The sequence below is a fragment of the Emys orbicularis genome, chromosome 24 (genome assembly GCF_028017835.1).
Source record: "Emys orbicularis isolate rEmyOrb1 chromosome 24, rEmyOrb1.hap1, whole genome shotgun sequence".
Lineage (NCBI taxonomy): Eukaryota > Metazoa > Chordata > Testudines > Emydidae > Emys > Emys orbicularis.
Window position 1 is genome coordinate 14899379 of NC_088706.1, and position 19123 is coordinate 14918501.

Genomic DNA, 19123 nt, shown 5'->3' on the forward strand with positions numbered 1-19123 from the left:
AACTGTACCCCTTTCAGGAGTCTGATCTCTCTTGCGTACTCCAAGTTTCACCTCCCCTTAAAAACTACTTGCTTACAAAATCAGCCCTAAAAATACAAATGTCATAGCACACTGTTACTGACAGATTGCTGACTTCTCATGCTGTCTGTATGAAATTTTGGTTTGTACTGACTTGTGTACCCCTGGGGGTACCCGTACCACTGCTGGTGAGGATAAAGCTGTCCTATGGGCGATAATGGGGCCCTAGGGGTAGATTGCAGAATCTGGACCAACTCATCAAAAATGACTGGTGGTTAGGGTGACCGGACCGCAAATGTGAAAAAGCGGGATGGGGTGGGGGGTAATAGGAGCCTATATAAGAAAAAGACCCAAAAATCGGGACTGTCCCTATAAAATCATGACATCTGGTCACCCTAGTGGTGGTTGGTGGGTTCCCAGTTGAAAAAGGGGCCTGATTGCTCACCTGTGTGAGAGTGAGAGATTCAGGAAAGCTTCCCCCTGGCACTGCAAAGGAGACCCCCGACCCAGCTTTCTCTAAGCAGCTAGGCTGGGCAGGTCCATTCTGTCCCTCTTGGTCCCTAGGGGCTGGGGCATTTCCCCCTTAACTTGCGATAAAAAGGCTGCTGGGGGCTCTGTGCTGCCCTTGCAGGGGACTCGCCTCGCCCCTCCGGACCCACCGCTCCCCGTCCCCAGGCGCGCAGGGCCTGAGCTTTGGCTCCGGTTAGGGTCGCTGCGGGTGGCGCATCCCCTGCTCCAGCGCGCACTGCTGCCCCCTATCTTCAGCCGCCGCCTGGAGCCTGCGCGTTGCGGGCAGCAGCTGCCAACCTCTGGCTGCCGAGCGGGCTGCAGCGCGGGCGCTCGCCGCTCCCGGAGCGATGGGCCGGGGGCGATCGCGCAGCCTGTGAGCTGGGCGCCGGGATGCCGCGGCCCGAGCCCATGCCCGGCTACGGGCAGCTGCTGCAGCGCGGCTACCGGAGCCTGGCGGGGGCGGCGCGGAGCTGCACGGACTGCGGCTGGGAGCTCTCCCGCCGGACCTGGGCCGAGAACGCGTCCCTCGCCTGGAGCGAGACCCTCCTCTGCCTGCTCTGTGCCATCGGCTGGACCTGGCTGCGCAGGGCCGCCTCCGGCTGCCTCTTTCGGGTCAGTGCCCGCCCGGCGGGCTGCACGGCGGGGGGGCAGGGGAGGGGGAGAAGAGGGGCTGCATTGCATGGGGGGGCAGGGGAGGGGGAGAAGAGGGGCTGCATTGCATGGGGGGGCAGGGGAGGGGGAGAAGAGGGGCTGCATTGCATGGGGGGCAGGGGAGGGGGAGAAGAGGGGCTGCATTGCATGGGGGGCAGGGGAGGGGGAGAAGAAGGGCTGCATTGCATGGGGGGGCAGGGGAGGGGGAGAAGAGGGGCTGCATTGCATGGGGGGCAGGGGAGGGGGAGAAGAGGGGCTGCATTGCATGGGGGGCAGGGGAGGGGGAGAAGAGGGGCTGCATTGCATGGGGGGGCAGGGGAGGGGGAGAAGAGGGGCTGCATTGCATGGGGGGGCAGGGGAGGGGGAGAAGAGGGGCTGCATTGCATGGGGGGCAGGGGGCTGCACTTGACCTGACAGCAAGTGTGAAAAATCGGGATGTGGGTGGGGGGTAATAGGAGCCTATATAAGAAAAAGACCCAAAAATCGGGACTGTCTCTATAAAATCGGGACATTTGGTCACCCTAGGTTGCACTGCGGGGTGGGGGGCGGGGGGGGCTGCTTTGCGGGGAGGGGAGAGGGGGCTATATTGCATGGGGGGCAGGGGAGGGAAGGGGGAGAGGGGTGCGTTACATGGGGGGCAGGGGAGGGGGCTGCTTGGAGGGGAGGGGGAGAGGGGGCGCACTGCGGGGAGGGGAGAGGAGAGGGGGCTATATTGCATGGGGGCAGGGGAGGGGGAAAGAGGAGGCTGCATTGTGCGCTGCGGGGGGCTGGTCGGGGGGGGGGGTTGAGGTTGGGGAGGGCTACATTGCAAGGAGAACCCGTGTGTTGTATCTTGCTACTTAACTCTCCTGCCCCCCAATGCACGTCTGGGGTGAAGTAATGAGATTTAGGTCTTGCAAAGGGGGGGGGGCAGGCGTTCTGGCTGCAGGGCCTGGCTCTGGGGGGGGCAGTGAGCTGTGCTCTTACAGACTGTCACCACCGTGCGGCTTTCCCCTCCTCCCTGTGGCACAAGGCTTAGTAGCTGCAATACAGGCTGACCTAGTTCAAAGTGCTGGGCTGCTGGTCCGGCTAGAATGAGATGGGGGAAGGGAGAGGACGCCCCGACCCCCTGTGCAGAAGGGTCGCTCTGGGTTTATTGCACTGAACAAATGTCATGAGATGAAAGCTGCCCCTTCTCCCCAAGCGGTGGGTCCTAGCCCAGGGGACGGCCCCTGGATGCCTGATGTATGTCAGAGCTGGGATTGCCCCTACCCTTGATGGGACTTTCAAGGCAAAAGAGAGGGAAGATGCTGTGTCCTGGGTCATGTGACAATCCGGAGCCATCAGAGGCACAAACCAAACCCTTTCCTCAGCACTGATGGTGACAAGACAGTTTCCAGGGGCTGGGGGGAGTTTGGGAGGGAGGTGGTTCTGCCTGGAGACGTCTCGGACTCATTCTGCTTCAGCGTGGGTTGGCTCCCCCGGAGAACTTGCCATCTCCAGAGGCGATTTGCTGTGGGGTGACCCAGGCTGCAGGGAGCAGCACTTTATTAATAACCATGATCCATCCTCAGCCCAGTAACTGCTCTGGGCTCCTGTCCCCGCACCTCTCGTCGCACAGGAGGGCCTTCCTGATGGGAAGCTCAGTCAAGCCATTCACACGTGTCGTTGCTTGCTCCCTATTGAGTCACAGAGCGAAGCTTGCCCTGGTGCCAAGAACTAGCACAAGGCCTGAAGCGCTCAAAATAGGGGTTAGGTAGGACTTCAGTAGCCTTGTGCTGCTTTTCTGTCGCCCTTCTCCCTCCAGCCCCCGTTTGCCCGGAGCCAGGGTTGAGCAGCTAGGGTTGCCAATTTTGGTTGGACCCATCCCTGGAGGTTTTATCACTTGACATAATCTTTAATGAAAGATTCATCTTTAATTCCTGGGGGCTCCAGGACAATCCTGGAGGGTTGGCAACCCTACATGCAGCACCTGACTCTCTCTGGATACCCCAGTGGGTAGGGGACTGGCTGGGAGTCAGGACTCCTGGAGTTTAATCCCAACACTGTCACACAGTGTGATCTTGAGCAAGTCACTGAGCAGCTGTCGTTGTGCCTCAGTTTCCCCTTTGTAAAGTGCTTTGAGATCGGAGGGTGAAAAGCGCAGCAGGAGTGCTGTGCTTTGTAGCTTAGCTGGTGCTCCATGGGTAATCGGCAGCTCGTGCTGACGATGGGGTGCCATCCCTTGGTCACGCTTGTTGTCACCAAAGCATGAGAAGGGATGAGCAGAGAGCCAGCTCTCATGGCTACATCCGGATCGGGCTGCTTTGCCTTGAAATACTGCCACGGAGTTTGATGTGGGGCTGAGATGGCAAACGGTGCCGTGGGGGGGGGGGGGGTCAGTGGGAGGAAACGGCTTTATAAAAACATCCAACACCTGGGCGTGATTCACGTGCTGGAGATTTAAAGGGGAGATTGGAGGGGCTGGTTCTCCCAGAAGAGCTTTGCCATTTTTAATGAGAATTGAGCTGCGTCTTGTGGCATATATCTGATGTGGAGGCTGTTCAGAGGAGGGGTCATTCAACAGCAGGTGAGGTGAGGCTTTCACCTCCTCTGTCACCCTTGGGACTCTTCCATCTGCTGTGAGTAAACTCCTTCTGTGCAAGAGACAGTCACTGCCCAGCGTAGAACCCAAGTGCAGTTGTTCCTCTTTGCCGCTCGTGTTCAAATCCTACATCTCTGGCAATTAATCCTTTAACATTCTCTCAGAGACTGAAAGGCTCATCCCTGTGAAATCAATTAATTCTGTGTGTCCCAAGAATGCCGCCTTACTGAGCATTAATCATTATATGTCATAGATCTCAGCACTTGGCCTGTAGCTGCTGGGCACCTAAAGAGGAAGTCACTTTCTTAGCAGGAGGACAAAGATTGTGGCTTAAAATGCACCTTCATTTAGCTCTGTCTGTGACCAGATATCTCTGAAAAAAGCTGCTTAAAGAAACACACCTCTTCCTGTTACATGTGGATCCTACTCATGCATCATCTGGAGCGCCCATTGTTTTCACTGGGCGTTTAGATGTGCAAGGAGTGCAGAATCTAGGTTCCCAATGTCTTTAGAGGGCGCCAGTAACATAGCATAGCCAGTAACATATCCTTCTCTGCCAAGGTATCAAGCCTGTGGCTGGGGAAGAAGCAGTAGAGGTGATCTATCCCAACTTTAGTAAGGCTTTTGATACCATCTCACATGACCTTCTCATGAGCAGACTAGGAAAATAGACAAACTTGTTATAAGGTGCATGCACAACTGGTTGGAAAACTGTACTCAGAGAGTAGTTATCTATGGCTAAAAATCAAACTGGAAGGGCCTATCAAGTGGGGTCCCATAGGGATCTGTCCTGGATCTGGTTCTGTTCAGTGTCTTCATAAATTATTTGGATAACGGCACAGAGAGCACACTTACAAGTTTGTGAATGATGGCAAGTTGTGAAGGGTTGCAAGGACTGGATTAAATTAAAAATGATCTGGACAACTGGAGAAATGGTCTGAAATAGAATGAAATTCAATAAGGACAAATGCAAGGTACTACACTTAGGAAGGAGTAATCAGTTTCACAAATACAAAATCGGAAAACACTGTCTAAGGAGGAGCACTGCAGAAAAGGATCTGGGAATTGTAGTGGATCACAAGCGAAATATGAGTCAACAATGTAATATTGTTTCAAAAAAGCAAACATCGTTCTGAGATGTATTACCAGGAATGTTGTAAGCAAGACACAAGAAGTAATTCTTCTGTTCTACTCAGCACTGATAAGGCCTCAATGCGAGTATTGTGTCCAGTTCCGGACACCAAGCTTCAGGAACGACATGGACAAATTAGAGAAAGTCCAGAGGAGAGCAACAAAAATGATTAAAGGGCTAGAAAGATTGAAAAAATTGGGTTTGTTCAGTCTGGAGAAGGGAAGATTGAGGGGGGCTATGTTAACAGTCTGCAAGTATGTAAAAAGTTGTTATAAAGAGGAGGGTGATAAATTGTTCTCGATAACCTCTGAGGATAGGACAAGAAGCAATGGCCTTAAATTGCAGCAAGGGCAGTTTAGGCTGGACATTAGGAAAAACTTCCTCCCTGTCAGGGTGGTTAAACACTGGAACAAATGAGCTCGGGAGGTTGTGGAATCTCCATCATTAGGCAACAGCTGTCAGGGACGGTCTAGATAACACTTAGTCCTGCCTCAGTGCAGGGGACTGGACTAGATGACCTCTCGAGGGCCCTTCTAGCCCGACGTTCCTATGAATGATTGGTTTGGGAGGGGTCGGCCTGCGGGGCGCCCATGAGAAAGCGGGAGAGGAAATGTATTTCTTGTCTGGTGTGGGGTTTCTGTAGCCTTCTGCCTCTTCTCTAGGAAATGGAAGGAATCTTTGTCCTCCCTTAGTGGCAGTGGCAGGGCCTGGCTGCTGAGCGTTCAAACCTGAGCGTCTCCTGGATGTGTCTGACCACAAGCAGGGCTTGTGAGATGGCCAGGCCTAGGCTTCCTCCCCCATACAGTCTCTTTGGTGGCCCTCACTCAGCTGGGCTGTGGAAGGCTGCTGTCCCTGGTGAGGAGCAAGCTCTCCTGAGGGAGCAGCTGCTGCCAATGGCCTGGAGGAGTTGAACAAAGCATCAGCCTGTGCTGCACTAAGTGACAATTTAATAGCCCAATGGGAAGCCAGGGCTGTGTCCGTCATGGGGTTCTCTGTACCCAGCACAGGACAAGGGGGCCTGCCTTGAGGAGGGCACAGGACACGGTGCCTGATAGCCCATCAGGCCGGTACTAGCTGCTCCTCTTTCAAGCAGGCCCAGGGGCTGTGCACTGAAGTTGCATGAATGTAACCGAGGGCAGAACTGGGCCCTTGTGCTTTGCATGATGCACAAGGCACGATCCAGGTCAAGGGAGGGAGGGCAGGCCTAGACGGACCCTGAGCTTGCACCAAGAAACTCGTTTCTGGCTGCTTTTGGCAGATACTGTTGGCTTTGTGGCCAGTCGTGCGCTGGGTGCTGGTACCAGGGTGACATAGAAAGAAGGAGCCCTTGAGTGGTACTTTTGTTTTTTAATGAAAAAGCCCCCCACTGGTGAAGGTGGAACACTAGCTGCTGTGCTCCAAAATGCAGGGAACAGCCTATGAGAGAACTGGTCCAGGCTAAAAGTAGTAGGTATCTGGGGCACGTTACCAGAGAAGGAGTGTGAAAATCCCAGGCTGGAGAGAAAGCTTGAAGATGGGATTGAGAGACTCTTGTATTCTGGTGCTAGGACCAGTGCAGAACCTAGATCAGGGGTTCTCAAACTTTTGTCCTGGTGACCCCTTTCACACCTCAAGCCTCTGCGTGCGACCCCCCTTATCAATTAAAAACACTTTTTATATATTTAACACCATTATAAATGCTGGAGGCAAAGTGGGGTTTGGGGTGGAAGCAGACAGCTCGTGACCCCCCATGTAATAACCTCATGACCCCCTGAGGGGTCCCGACCCCCAGTTTGAGAACCCCTGACCTAGATAGACCCATGGAAAGGGTGGACCCGCATGCTCTCCTTCTGTTCCCGCTCTCTTTCAGGGGGCACGGAGCTGCCGTCTCTCAGATGAGATCGAAACCCTAGGTTCCAACCACTTAGGGCTATTAAAGGCCCCGTGGTGTTTTTCATAAGAATGAGAAGTGTTGACCCCTGGGTCCTGGCCAAAATCCAACATGAACACCTGATCCTGCCTCGCCCACTGCACCTTGTGAAGTTTGTCAGATATTCTCCGTTGCCTGTCCTAAACTGCTGCCTGGCATTTCTCTGCAGCTGCTACACACCTTCCACCTCGTGGCTAGACACGGCTGGTTGATCCCCGGGTGGTTCTCAATTTGCAGAGCGCTGCAACGTGAACATCTCCTTTGGTGCTGTGAATGGATGCTGGCCACCTAGGCTGGGGTGCGACATTCGCTTCTTCAGGCTCCCCACTCTGCTGGCTTTTCTGGAGAAGTGTTTTGTGCCTCGAAGAGCCAGATTCTCCCCAGGACCCAAACCATTCACCGGAGTGAGTTCCCAGCCCTGCTTTCCTCCTGGCTGGGGTGAATGCCTCGGGAGGTGGCAGGGCCACTCACAACAAACCAGCAGGCCGACCCTCCGGTAAGAATTGCCTTGGGGGCCATGAGCAGCCTGGAGTGCTTCCTTCCTGCAGTGCCAGTGAGTGTGACCTGCGCCTCGTCCCTCTCGGGGTGCAGAGAGTAGCTCTCCTGTGCCCTGACAGTGGTGCCCTCTCGCTCGTGTGCCCTAGCCACTGCTGGCAGGCCTGTGACGCCACAAGGAGAAAGCCACAATGGGCCATTTCTTGCGGAAGAGAATGAAGCCATTTTCCTTGGGTTCCAGGGCGGGGGCTGGGTTTCACGTGCTGTGTGTCAGCGTTCAGGAGCTGAACCGCGCTGCTCAGGAGGCTAATCAGCCCCCACAGGGCTCAAGAGGCAGCTGTGCCTGGGCTCCCGAGGGTGCCCGCTCCAAAGGCTGGTCTCTACTGGGTGCAGGCGCTTGAGCGAAGAGGAAATGGCTTTTAATGATTTATGGGAACTGTCGTGATATTTCTCACTGTATTTTCCAAAGCCTTCGCAGCACCCTGAGGAGGCAGGTGAACAGTATCCCTGTTTTCCAGGTGGGGAAACCGAGGCACAGAGCAGCTCAGTGACTTGCCTAAGCCCATAGATAGGGTTGGTGTCAAGAGCAGGAGGACAGTGTTGGGGGTCCCCAGGCCTGTGCTCAGACTACACCCCTCCTTAGATGGTTAGCGATTGCCTTAGATAGCGGGGCGGCTGGTTCAACGGGCATTATCCTTGGTTCTGCAGGCTTTGGGGACCCATTTCTCTGGGTAAAAGCGGGGTGCAGTCATGTTTCATTTTCATTCCACTGAGCCTGTGTGACCTGCACCAGAGAGGAAACCACTCCAGTGGGCCGCAGAACTCCAGCCATGGTCCTGCGGCGTGTCCCCCACAATGCGACGAGAGAGGATCCTGGGGGCCAGTGGTGCTTGGGGGGTGCCCAGGCAGGGGCGCTGTAGCTTGGGCTTGAGGGGCGGCAGTGGGGAAGCCCAGGCCTGAAAGCAATAAGGGAGCTGTGATAGAGCTGTGTGAGGGAGCCAAAGCCCTGGCTTCCAATGGAAACTTGCTGATCAGCATCTTCTACGACGGGCAAAGCAAAATCCACCTCAAGCTGCCAGCTCTCAGGACCTGAGGGCACTCCGGGCCCCTTCATTCCTCTGGAGACCTCTTTGGGCACGGCTGGGACTTGTAGTGTGATTCTCCTTCATTAGCAAGTCTCGCTTCATAACCCATCACTGGACACTGGTCACGGGGCCGGGGGGACCTGCGGGCTGCCTCTTCCTACGTTGCTTCCATGGCGGATTTGAAGGGATACGGTCAAATGCCATCCCTCTAGCACTGGAGACGATTACAAGAGCGAGAGGGATTTTTTAATTTCCTTTTCCCCATGGAAGTTTCTGAGGCCTCAGTGGAGTCTTCTTGATCAGTTTCATGTTTCTATTTGTTTTCACTTTCTGGTTCCCGGGGTTGCTGGGCTGTCTGGGCTTGGTACTGTGCAGAGTACGGAGTAAGCTGTGGTCCTGGAGCCAGGAGCCAGGAGCCTGCACCGGGCGGGGGGGGGGGGGGGGGGAAATGCTGGAGAAGACAGTTTATACCCACCCGCCCCACCCCTGTTTTCCGTTTGGAGGGGTAGCAATGAGGAGGTTCCCAAGCCATAATCTTGCGTCCAGCTTCACCACAGCACTGGCCCTTTAAATGCAGCCACATTACATCACTCACCAGAACCTGGGGCTCTTTCAGCCAGAGCCAGCAATGCATTGTTCCTGCTGCAGCACCGGTTGCTCCTAGCAACACGGGCATCGCTCTGTCATTGCTATGGCAACAGCAGCTGGCTGATGGCAAAGAGGGTGCCCCCCACCCCCGCATGCGCCCCACCCCAGAATGAAGAGGAGAAGTAATTGGTGCCCGCCTGGCTCCTGCTTAATCATTCATGGGATGGCTGGCTGCGTGCAGGACCTGCTGATGCACATCGCGTGGGTGGCCTCAGCATCCCCGTCTGGGCTGTGGGCAGACAGAGCCGGGACTGCCCCTGCGACCAGCTCCCCAGCGTGTAATTTTACCCCTCCTTTTCCTGGCCTCCTCCAGCCCTTCTGTGTAGGCTCTCCCTGTTCTGCTGTCTCCCACCCTCATTCTGCTCCGCGGCTCACCCCAAAGCCAGCTGCTGCCTGCGATTTCACACAGGGCTCTGTCTAGAGGGGAGAGACAGCATGGGCAGGTCTCGGTCTGGGGTGCTCAGTTCAGGGTCAGTGTTAGCCATGCAAAACGCGTGGGAGTTTTCACTGGAGAGAGAAGGGAGAGGAACAGCTCCTGCTCGGGAGGGTGGATTTCCTCCTTGGCTGTAGGTGGCGATTCCACCCTACCTCCCTAATGTGGCGACAGCCTCTTTCTGCTGAGAGCTCAGAGCCGGTTCTCTCTCTGCCTACTTACCCGGCTCCATAGTGTCTGAACGCCTCAGCCTTTGATGGGTTTGTCTGTAGTCCCCCGGGGAGGTAGGACAGCGCCACTGTCCGCTTGTACCGATAGGGGAAACTGAGGCAAAGAGAGGCAAGGTCACGCCGGGAGGCAGCCCGGATCTCCTGAACCACTACCATGATGATCAGTGGGCCAGCCCAAGGAAGGAACTAGACTCTCAGGTTCTCTGCCAAGGAGTCCCTGCTCCATTAGCACATGGGGCCTGCTCGGGAGCAGCTCGGGAGCTGAGCTGTCTCCAAATGGGGCTTATTTGAGCTCCTTGCTGGGCTGCATTTTATAGAGCCACAAATAATTCCTGGCTTCCAGGGGCTGGGACTCCCTGCCTGTGCATTCTTCACCCTCCCTTAGTGCAGCCTCTCCCCCTGCTGCAGTGTGGTGCTTTGAGTGGAGCGGCCCTGCCCCGCATGCAGGATCTGGGGGTGGGCAGGGGCTGATGGAGGCACAGACAGCATGGCTGGGGGCGGGGGCGGGATCTTGCCAGTTTCAGGGCATTCTCTGGACTTGGGTGTTGCAAAGCTGGTGCTTCCACCCCGGGAGCAACTGGTGCTGGGAACTCGTCAGCCGTCCGTACTAGGCAGGATGGGGCCGCTTTGGAAGAGAGCCTTTTGCATAAAGCTCTCTCCCCCGTCATGCACAGAGCGGAGCTATGGCTGGGCCAGCCACCTCCACTGAACAGCTGGGGTCTTAATATAGCCTTCAAGGAGCCAATGGGAGCCAAGCAGCCGGCTCTGGAAATTGCTGATCCGGGGAAGGGTATGGTTACTTTGCAGGCATTTTATTTTCCTCTGGAGCTCATCCGGTGTTTCTCCGCGGCACGCTCAGCACAGCATGGGGCCTTGGCGCATTATCCATGTGTCGGGGAGTAACCGAGCCAGACGCCCACTAGCTGTCCGCTCCCCCAGCACTCACTGCCCCAGACACGCCCTCGCTCCCACTTCTCGCAGGAGTGACGGTGTCTGCAACTCTGGGATTTTCCATTTGGCCCAAGCCCCTATCAGATGCGAAGGTTTTTCTAGAGGGAGGGGGCACACGCTGGCAGAAGCCCATTCACAGGGCACCCCTGGGGTTTCTTAGTGCAGACAGGGCTCTGGATTTATTCATTTTTGAATTCCCTCCCTGGTTGCAGAAGGCTGGCTGGGGCCAGCCCTGCTCCCCGGGGAGTGACCCTGATGGGCATGTGGAGACAGCGTGCCTTTGGCGGTTGCTTTCTCCACTGCTCAGTGTTGACAGCAGCTGCCGCTGTGGCCGAGTCTGAGCCAGATGGAAACCTGAGCTTTCTTTTCTCCTGCTCTGGCTCCCCTCCCACCCTCCTGGAGCAGTGGAAGGAGCCTGAAAAGTTTGGGCGGGTTAAGTCAGGTTCTGGTCCCTGTTTTCGCTCCTTTCTGATGGAGAGCAGGGGTGGGAAGATTCTTTACAAATGTTCTTCCTGCCTGTTTGTTGCCAGAGAAGTTCCAGGACGGTGAAGTCTGGTTTGGTGGGGAGACCTCTTGGCGGTGTCGCACTTTCACTGCGGCTGCAGGGGGCATGAATATTGCACAAAGATGTCCTTTCGCCCACATGTTCATTAGGCATCTGAGTGATCGACACCATGGTGTTTGGGGCAGTCTAGCTGAAATTCCCGTCTCTGGTCCATGGTTGTGTCCCTCTCCTGTGAGTTGTTAGTGTCGCTAGCTCCCACTGTGTACGGGGGGAACCCCAAACTCCTGAGCTCAGCGACACAGGGCATCTCAGTGCAAGTCTGGATCTGTCCTGTGGCCGGAGTTCAGGGGGGATGAGGCCCAGCCAAGGAGCTGCCCTCAAGGACTTTTTGCTGAGTTATAAACATGTGGCACCCCAGCCCCTTGTGCCCTGGGTGTGGGGACCTCTGGAGCCAGGTCTGGGTGTGCAGAGGGCTGCAGGGAGCTGCAGTGAATCTCCCAGAGCTGAGGCACCATCCGGGGGTGCTGCTGTCCCCCTCCCTGAGCCCTGCCCCATGTCCCCTCTCTCCCTGCAGCCGTTCGGGGAGTGGTGTAACCTGCAGCCAAAGGATGCTGCCAAGATGCCCGAGAGCGCCTGGAAGCTGCTGTTCTACACGCTGTCCTGGTCATATGGCGCCTACCTGCTCTTCTTCACCGAGTACCCCTTCTTCCACGACCCGCCCTCCGTCTTTTACGGTACGTGAGTGCCACAGAGAAGAAGCTCAGATGCTAATGCCCAGAAGGCAGGGATGGTGTCCCTAGCCTCTGTTTGCCAGAAGCTGGGAATGGACGACAGGGAATGGATCACTTGATGATTCCCTGTCCTGTTCATTCCCTCTGGGGCACCTGGCATTGGCCACTGTCGGCAGACAGGATACTGGGCTGGATGGACCTTTGCTCTGACCCAGCCTGGCCGTTCTTATGTTCTTAAGGGATCAGCATCTTCAAGGGTCAAACAAAGGGGCCGATGTCAAGGGGGAATCCATAGATTAAGCTCCCCAAATCACCTTCCTTGTGATGCCAATGACATGTGAGCTCAGGAACTGTCCGTGAGTGGGTGTTGGCCTAGCCAGTGGGGCCCTGCTCCCCTGGACAGTGCTCCGGCGCTCTGAGCACGCTGGGCTGGCTGCGGGGGGAGGTGTCTGTGCAGGGCTCATGCAGGGATCTCCGTGCTGCTCCTAGGTTGGGAGAAGGGTATGGATGTACCCACCGACATTGGCATCGCCTACTTGCTGCAGGGCAGCTTCTACGGGCACTCCATCTATGCCACCGTGTACATGGATGCCTGGCGCAGGGACTCCGTAGTCATGCTCATCCACCACGTGGTGACGCTGACGCTCATCGTCTTCTCCTACGCGTTCAGGTGAGCCCCCCCCCGGCCCATCCGGCCGCATCCCACTGCCCTCTGCACAGGGCACGCTCGGATCTGTGGGGCCCCAGTGCTGGGCAGTCACTGGGAAATGCAGCAGCCGTTCCACACCCAGCTATGGCCCGCACTGCCTCTGGGCTCCATCAGAGGGACTCGGAGCTTGTCCCTTGCTCTGAGCTGCCCCACAGTGCTCCAATCGGCCCCATGCTGCAACCCCCGCCTCCGGCTCTAATATGGTCCACCCAGTGCCAGGCCATCCAGCACTGTCGGTCTGCATCGCATGGAGCCTGCAGCTCCGATACAGTCTGGTCTGGGCATAGAGCCCACCGCCTCCCCGTGACCTGATGTGCACAGCCCTGCTCACCAACGCACACACGGTCCCTTCTCCCCGCAGGTTCCATAACGTGGGGATTCTTGTGCTCTTCCTGCACGACATCAGCGACGTGCAGCTGGAGTTCACCAAGCTCAACGTCTACTTCAAGCACCGGGGCGGGATCTATCACCGGCTCAACGACGTCATCTCCGACCTCGGCTGCCTCACCTTCAGCATCAGCTGGTGAGTTCCTGCCCCTGCCCCGCTCCACCACCCCCCATCCCCCAACCCCCACCGGTGCCACCAGGCCTCGTCGCCTGGGGGGACACAGCCATGCTGTGAGCTGGGTGGGCTGGGGGGTCCCTCCTGCTGCCTGCTGGGCTGGGAATCCTGCCTTTGTGACATCACGGTGGGTGGCCACGGAGATGCTGATGACATCAGGCACACAGAGCATGGCCACACCAGGGCAGGCGGAAGGAGGAGCTGGGTCCAGGCCCCTTCACAATCCAGCTCTGGCAGCGAGAGCAGCTTGGATTCAAGGAGGGGAAGAGAGGGAGACAGGGTCATGCTCCCGTCACAGCCCCTCTTGGGCCACACCCAGACAGCATGAAAACCTTGGTTGGAAGCCAGGGACCAGCTCCTGGCTCAAGTACTTCACCCCAGCACCTCCTCCCCAGCCTCTTTTCTCCCGCTGTCCCCTGGCACAGCCATGCGGGGGCAGAAGGGGAGGGACACACTGTCTGGCCATAGACCCAAGGAGTGGGGGGGCAGATGTGCCATTGATGGGCTTGTAGCAGCAGTTTGCAGATCTTCCCCTCTGTCCCAGGACAGTCTCTCTACTGTCATCCCGGGACGCTTGGGCTCAGCGTAATCCCCCTTAGCAGCCACCCTCAGGGTCTGAGCCGCGCCTGCCGGCGACAGGTGGGGAGCCCCTCAGTGACTTCATGAAATCCAGCTCTCCTGCCGCAAGACAGCCAGACATGGGGGAAGGGGCTTGACCATGTTGCCTGGAAATGCTGGGTGGGGGGGAGGGGGTGATGCTCATCCCCGGGCCCCTCTCTGGGGGGCTCCCCTCAATGCCACTCAAACCCCCCCCCCCCGTGTCTGTCCTGGCAGGTTCTGGTTCCGCCTCTACTGGTTCCCCCTCAAAGTGCTCTACGCCACCTGCCACACCAGCCTGCAGTCTGTGCCCAACATCCCCTTTTACTTCTTCTTCAACGCCCTGCTCTTCGCCCTCGCCCTCCTGAACGTCTACTGGTTCCTGGTGAGTAGGGGCGGCTCAGGGCCCCCGCACAGACCCTGCCGCTGGGGAGCTGGAGAGAGACAGAGCTGGAGCCCCTGGGGCACGTATGGTTGTGTGGGGGAGGGGGTGGGATGGATGCACAAGGTGATGCTACCCCGCCCCCCAGCCTCCTCCCTGCTGGAATTCCCACCATCTGGCCTGCTGATGGACTGGAGAGTAAGCGCTAACAGCAGGAAGGAGCCCAGCCCTGGGGCATTTCCTGGGGCTCCAGGATGGATGGGAACTGTGGAGAGAAAGGCTGTCAGTGCAGGGGAGGGGGAGGGAGGGGTGGGCAGCCATCTCCCAAAGGGGTCACATCAGCCAGGCGTCCCCAGAGCCCGCAAGGCAGAGCTGGGACTGGCGGGGGGAGAATCAGGACTAAGGCCTGGGCAGGAGGCTGTGCTTCTCTGTCCAGTCCTTACTGCGTGGCTGCTGCCTGCTTCCCTCCAGCCTCCCTATGGGCCGAGGGTCCCACAGCTCCTCCCAGCCGCTGGGGAATTGGGGAGGGAGCTGGGGAACGTCCCGGGGCGGAATCCCCCTGCGCGGCTGCAGCTCGTGCGGTCAGGTGGCCTCTAAGCTGGACCCTGCCGTCGCTAAGCTCTGAGCTGCCCCCCTCACCGGGACTGGCAGATGTCATGACTCAGGCTATGATTTTGTCATGGATCTTTTTAGTAAAAGTCATGGACAGGTCCCAGGCAATGAATAAAAATCCACGGCAGCCGTGACCTGACAAAATGGGGAGGAAGGAAGGTCCCGATCCGGCAGGGACCCGCAGCCCCCACCCCGGCCAATGGCTGGGAGGGACCCTTGACCACTGGGCTGGGATCTGCAGGGTCCCCCACCGGTGGGGGCTGCGGTGCTTTAGGAGATGCCCCTGCACGCAGGGGCTGGGCTGCTCCGGGGCTCCAATGTCACAGAGGTCTCTGGAAGTTACGGATTCTGTGACTTCCGCAAGCGCCGTGACCTACCGGTAGCCTTAGCCATGACCCCGGCCAGGAGGGTCCCAGGCCTTGTGGGGGCGGGGCAGTGTAGTGGGGAAGGGGTGTGGAGTCCAGAGGAATAGAAGTCTCCTGCCCTTGTGCTGGGCAAATAGATTTGGGGGTGGGGCTGCAGCAGGGGCATGATGGGTAATTTGTACTCCGAGAGCTCTTCAACCCAGCTCGGTTTGTTTGGAGCTGTGCCCCGCCCCCCACCTATTATCTTGTGTGTGTATGGGGGGGGGGGGGGTCCATTGATCCTGGCCCCGGTCTCAGCGGTGGATCTCCAGCATGGGGGTGGGAGGGGTCTTTCTGGGCTCCCTTCATCTGCTGCTGGAATCTCCTTGCGTGCCCCCCAGGATCCCGCTCCCCCCTTGGGGCGAGGCAGCACTGCTGCTCCCCCGCAGCGCCAGGCACCCGGCTCCCAGCCTGGCGTGCTCATTCCAGGAGCCCACCGGCCCAGGGAGTCGCTGCTCCCAGACCAGCCTCCCCGGGACTAGCGGAGCGGCCCCCAGGGCAGAAGTTTGCCCTAGTGAGTGGGTGAGTGTGTTTGGGCTGGGGGGGGGCTGAGCGGGGACCGTGGCCAGTGGGGTCATTGCCTGGTTCCTGTCCCCCCCAGTACATCGTCCTGTTTGTGGCCAAGGTGCTGACGGGGCAGATGCAGGAGGTGAACGACGTGCGTGAATACGACGTGGAGGAGAGCAAGAAAACCACAGGGCCCCGGAAAGCGGGTGAACTCCAGCTCCCCAAATCCTGGAAAGAAGGGTGAGCAGGGGGCAGGCCCAGCGCCCCCCAGTGGGGAGAGGGGGCAGGGACACAGCAATAAAGGAGGCTGGGAATGCTGCAGGTGGGTGAGGGAAATGTTTGCTATGGATAAACGTCCCGGAGTCCTGGGAACAACAGGGCCTATATGAGAGACACTTCTCCACGTGCCAGGGGGTCAGTGATGGGGCCGCAGGGGGGTGAGGCTGTGCCAGGTGAGAGCACAGGGGCTGGATCCCTGGCTACAGGCCATAAACTGGTTGCTGGTGGGGTCAGGAAGGAATCATCTGTTTGCCTGCCTGTCCATCTGTCCATCCCTCTGTCCCTTCCCATACACCTCCTCCATCCCTCCTGCCTGGCCCTGCTGCATTGTAGGGGGGTTCCCCTTGCATCTGGCATTGGGGAATGGGCTGAGAGTCTCGGCCAGTCTGGCAGGAGGTGGCATGCCGGACATGATGGCCCGACGTGCTGACCCCCCACTGCATTCCCTGGGTCGCCCTCAAACCTGCTGTGTGCGCCCATCACATGGGATTGAGGCCGGGTCTATGGGGAATGGAGGGACATGTGGGTCTGAGCTGAGGGGTGACCCTGGGGAGGGGCAAGTGATGGCCAGGGGGAGGGGCTGGTCCAAATACGGGGGCGTCATTTTCTGCCGTGGTCTCTTTCACAGGAACCACCTGAAGAACGGGCTGATAAAAGACAAACGGTTATAATGGAACTGCTGGGCAGCCTCTGGGGACTGACCCGGGGCCCTCCATGAACCCAGCGAAGGAGAGAGCCCCGTGGAGAAGGAGTGCAAGCCCCCCCCCAACCCCGCCTGGAGCTGGGGAGCAGCTGGGAGCCGACAGAAACAGTCCACTCCTCTCGGCTTGGCTCTGGCCAGGCTTCACTTGATGCTGATGTGGTTTCTGGAGCCAGTTTGCGCCAGGCACCCTGCAGGCTGCTGGATGGGTCGGCTGAGATGGGGGGGAGGGAGGTTTCCTAGCAGGGTCCAGGTCAGATATGGAACTTGCTTTCGGTTACCTGGGATCCCCCGTGCCAACCCCACCCCTTCGCCAGCCTCCCCCTCTGTGATTTCCCCAGACCTGGCAAGTTGTGGGATCCCAGGCAGCTCTTGTCTCTGGAGCACGGACTGATGCCGTGGAGCTGGTGAGGGGCTCGAAGCAGGGAGGCAAACACCCCTGCCCCTTTGGCACCAGCGTCCCAAGCGTGGGGGGCCCAGAGCCAGCTCTGCTGTAGCTTGCAAACAGGGAATGGTGACATACCGCTAGGGAGACGTGTTGTGCTGCTATGAGCCCTGCTGTCCAGTAGGGGTCAGTGTACTACAGGGAGCTGCTGGAAGCGCATCCAGGGGTTACTCCACAGAGCAACCCAGGCCCCTGCCTGGACCCCCCCTGGCCAGAGCCTAGAGGATTCTCCCAGCAGCCTCCTGAGGCTGGTCAGACAGGCCTGCCCTCAGTACTGCTGCTCCTTTCGTCCCTTAGGAGGCCAGTGCCTGGGATCAGAGAGAGAAGGGACAGCTGCTCCCTCTAGGTCTCCTGCCTTGATGAATCCCCTGGCCTGAGAAACCTTCTCTGCCTAAACCAAAGGACTCGCTGAAGTCCCGACTGACTCGGTTTTCCAGGCAGTGCGAGTTCTGAGCTTTGCATTTCCTGCAGGCTGGGCTGGGCTGAGCTGTGTACGTTTCCGCTCAGTGGGGAAGAAACCCTGTGGAATTTTGCACCCATCCCTCCCCCTGGATCTGGACTCATCCCATCGCAATACTACTGCAGTGTCGGCTGACGGCCTGCTGCCTGCTCCTCTCTGAGGGCCCTAACTCCAAGCCAGGGGGACAATAGGACACTGAAGGGAATTGCAGCCGGCCTGCAGAGGGTTAATCCAAACGGGCAGGGGGTGAGAGGCTGGTTGTTTTTTCTGGTCCCTTGCTTAGATGCAGACCCCAGATAGTGCTGCATAAGCCACAAAGAGACTCCCTGGAAAACATCAGAGACTGGGAGCTAACATGAAAACGTGAGCCAGGTTGTTAGAAATCCCCCAATTCTGGCTGGATCCCCCCAGCCAGCCGAACTAGCAAGGACAGGAAATTAAACATCCCACCCACTGGCTGCTTTTGTTCCCTGACTTTCAAACTGGGTTTTGCAGGCCGGCGTGGTCCATTTGGTAACTTGTCGTTTAATGGTGGCTTGTGCGTTGAAGCCAGCTGGCGGCTCTAGTGCCCGTTAGCAGCCGCAGCTGTGCTAGCAGTGAGGCGAGGCAGGGTTGAATACTGACAGGCCTGGGCAGCGGGAGGCCAGTGCTGCAGGGTTCTCTGGCAGGTTTCCTAGGGATTAGTGTCTTGCTCTGGACGGATGGGTTGAAGAGTCAGGACAGAGACAGCTGCAGCAGGACCACTTGTGTGCTGTTTAACTGGCCTGACGCCCTTAGGGATCGAAGGGCCAAGCCACCCTGGCCCTGCACCCTGGGTCGTCAGTTACACCTGTGCAAAAGTGGCTGCTGGATCAGAACGCTCCCCTTCTGCTGCCAGCATGCCCACTTCGCCGGGGGTGATTGGCACCCGAGGGACCGGGCAGGGCAAGGCCAGGATGGGGTGTTGAGTCTGCAGCCAGCTTAAATGTTTAGTCGGTTTAAACAACAGACTCCACTAATGCAGGTGCAGCCAAAGCACAGCCTGGGAACTGCAGCCCCCAGCTTGCAGTGCTCCATCTCTGAGCCGCCAGGCCCCTGGGCTCAGTGGAACGCAGCAAGCGATGGGCTGCCCCCTGCCTTGCAGTTGGAAATGGCAGCTGGCTGGCTTATTTTCCTTTTATAATTTAATTCCCCCGCTCCACTGATTGGCTGCCAATGCACAGGGTGCTGCTTCCCAGGGTGCTCCAGGGCAGGGCTGGCACAGGATGAGCAGGTTTTATTATCTGTACCTGATATGTCTTTCCCTCGGCAGGGAACCAGTTGACAAGGTTGGTGTGGAAGTTAACAGCCCATCAGGCTGGATGGCAGGGCTGGGGGAGCGTCAGACAGTCAGGAGGTGCCAGTTGGGGGGAGGGGATGTGGGACCCTGATCACTGCAGAATTGTGGATTTCAAGGGAGGAAACTTCACACGTCTTCTTCCCCAAGGCACCAAGCCAACACCTGGACAGGCTGGGTGCCTTACAGTTGTGGGAGGAGAATGGCCTCATTCCTGTCTCCAGGGCAGGTTTGATGGTGGGCCATGCGAAGAGGAGATGGGGTGGGGGCTGTGGGGGCTGATGCTCAGG

General features: G+C 58.0%; 1 protein-coding gene across 1 annotated transcript; it reads left to right on the forward strand.

Annotated features, from left to right (window-relative positions):
• The first annotated feature begins 918 nt into the window (after nt 1-918).
• On the forward strand, nt 919-16584 carry CERS1 (ceramide synthase 1). The gene is made up of 7 exons (XM_065422297.1): nt 919-1140; nt 11705-11864; nt 12351-12531; nt 12932-13093; nt 13967-14114; nt 15729-15874; nt 16542-16584. The coding sequence occupies exons 1-7, from the start codon at nt 919-921 to the stop codon at nt 16582-16584; spliced, it is 1062 nt and encodes a 353-aa protein (XP_065278369.1).
• Nucleotides 16585-19123: the final 2539 nt, after the last annotated feature.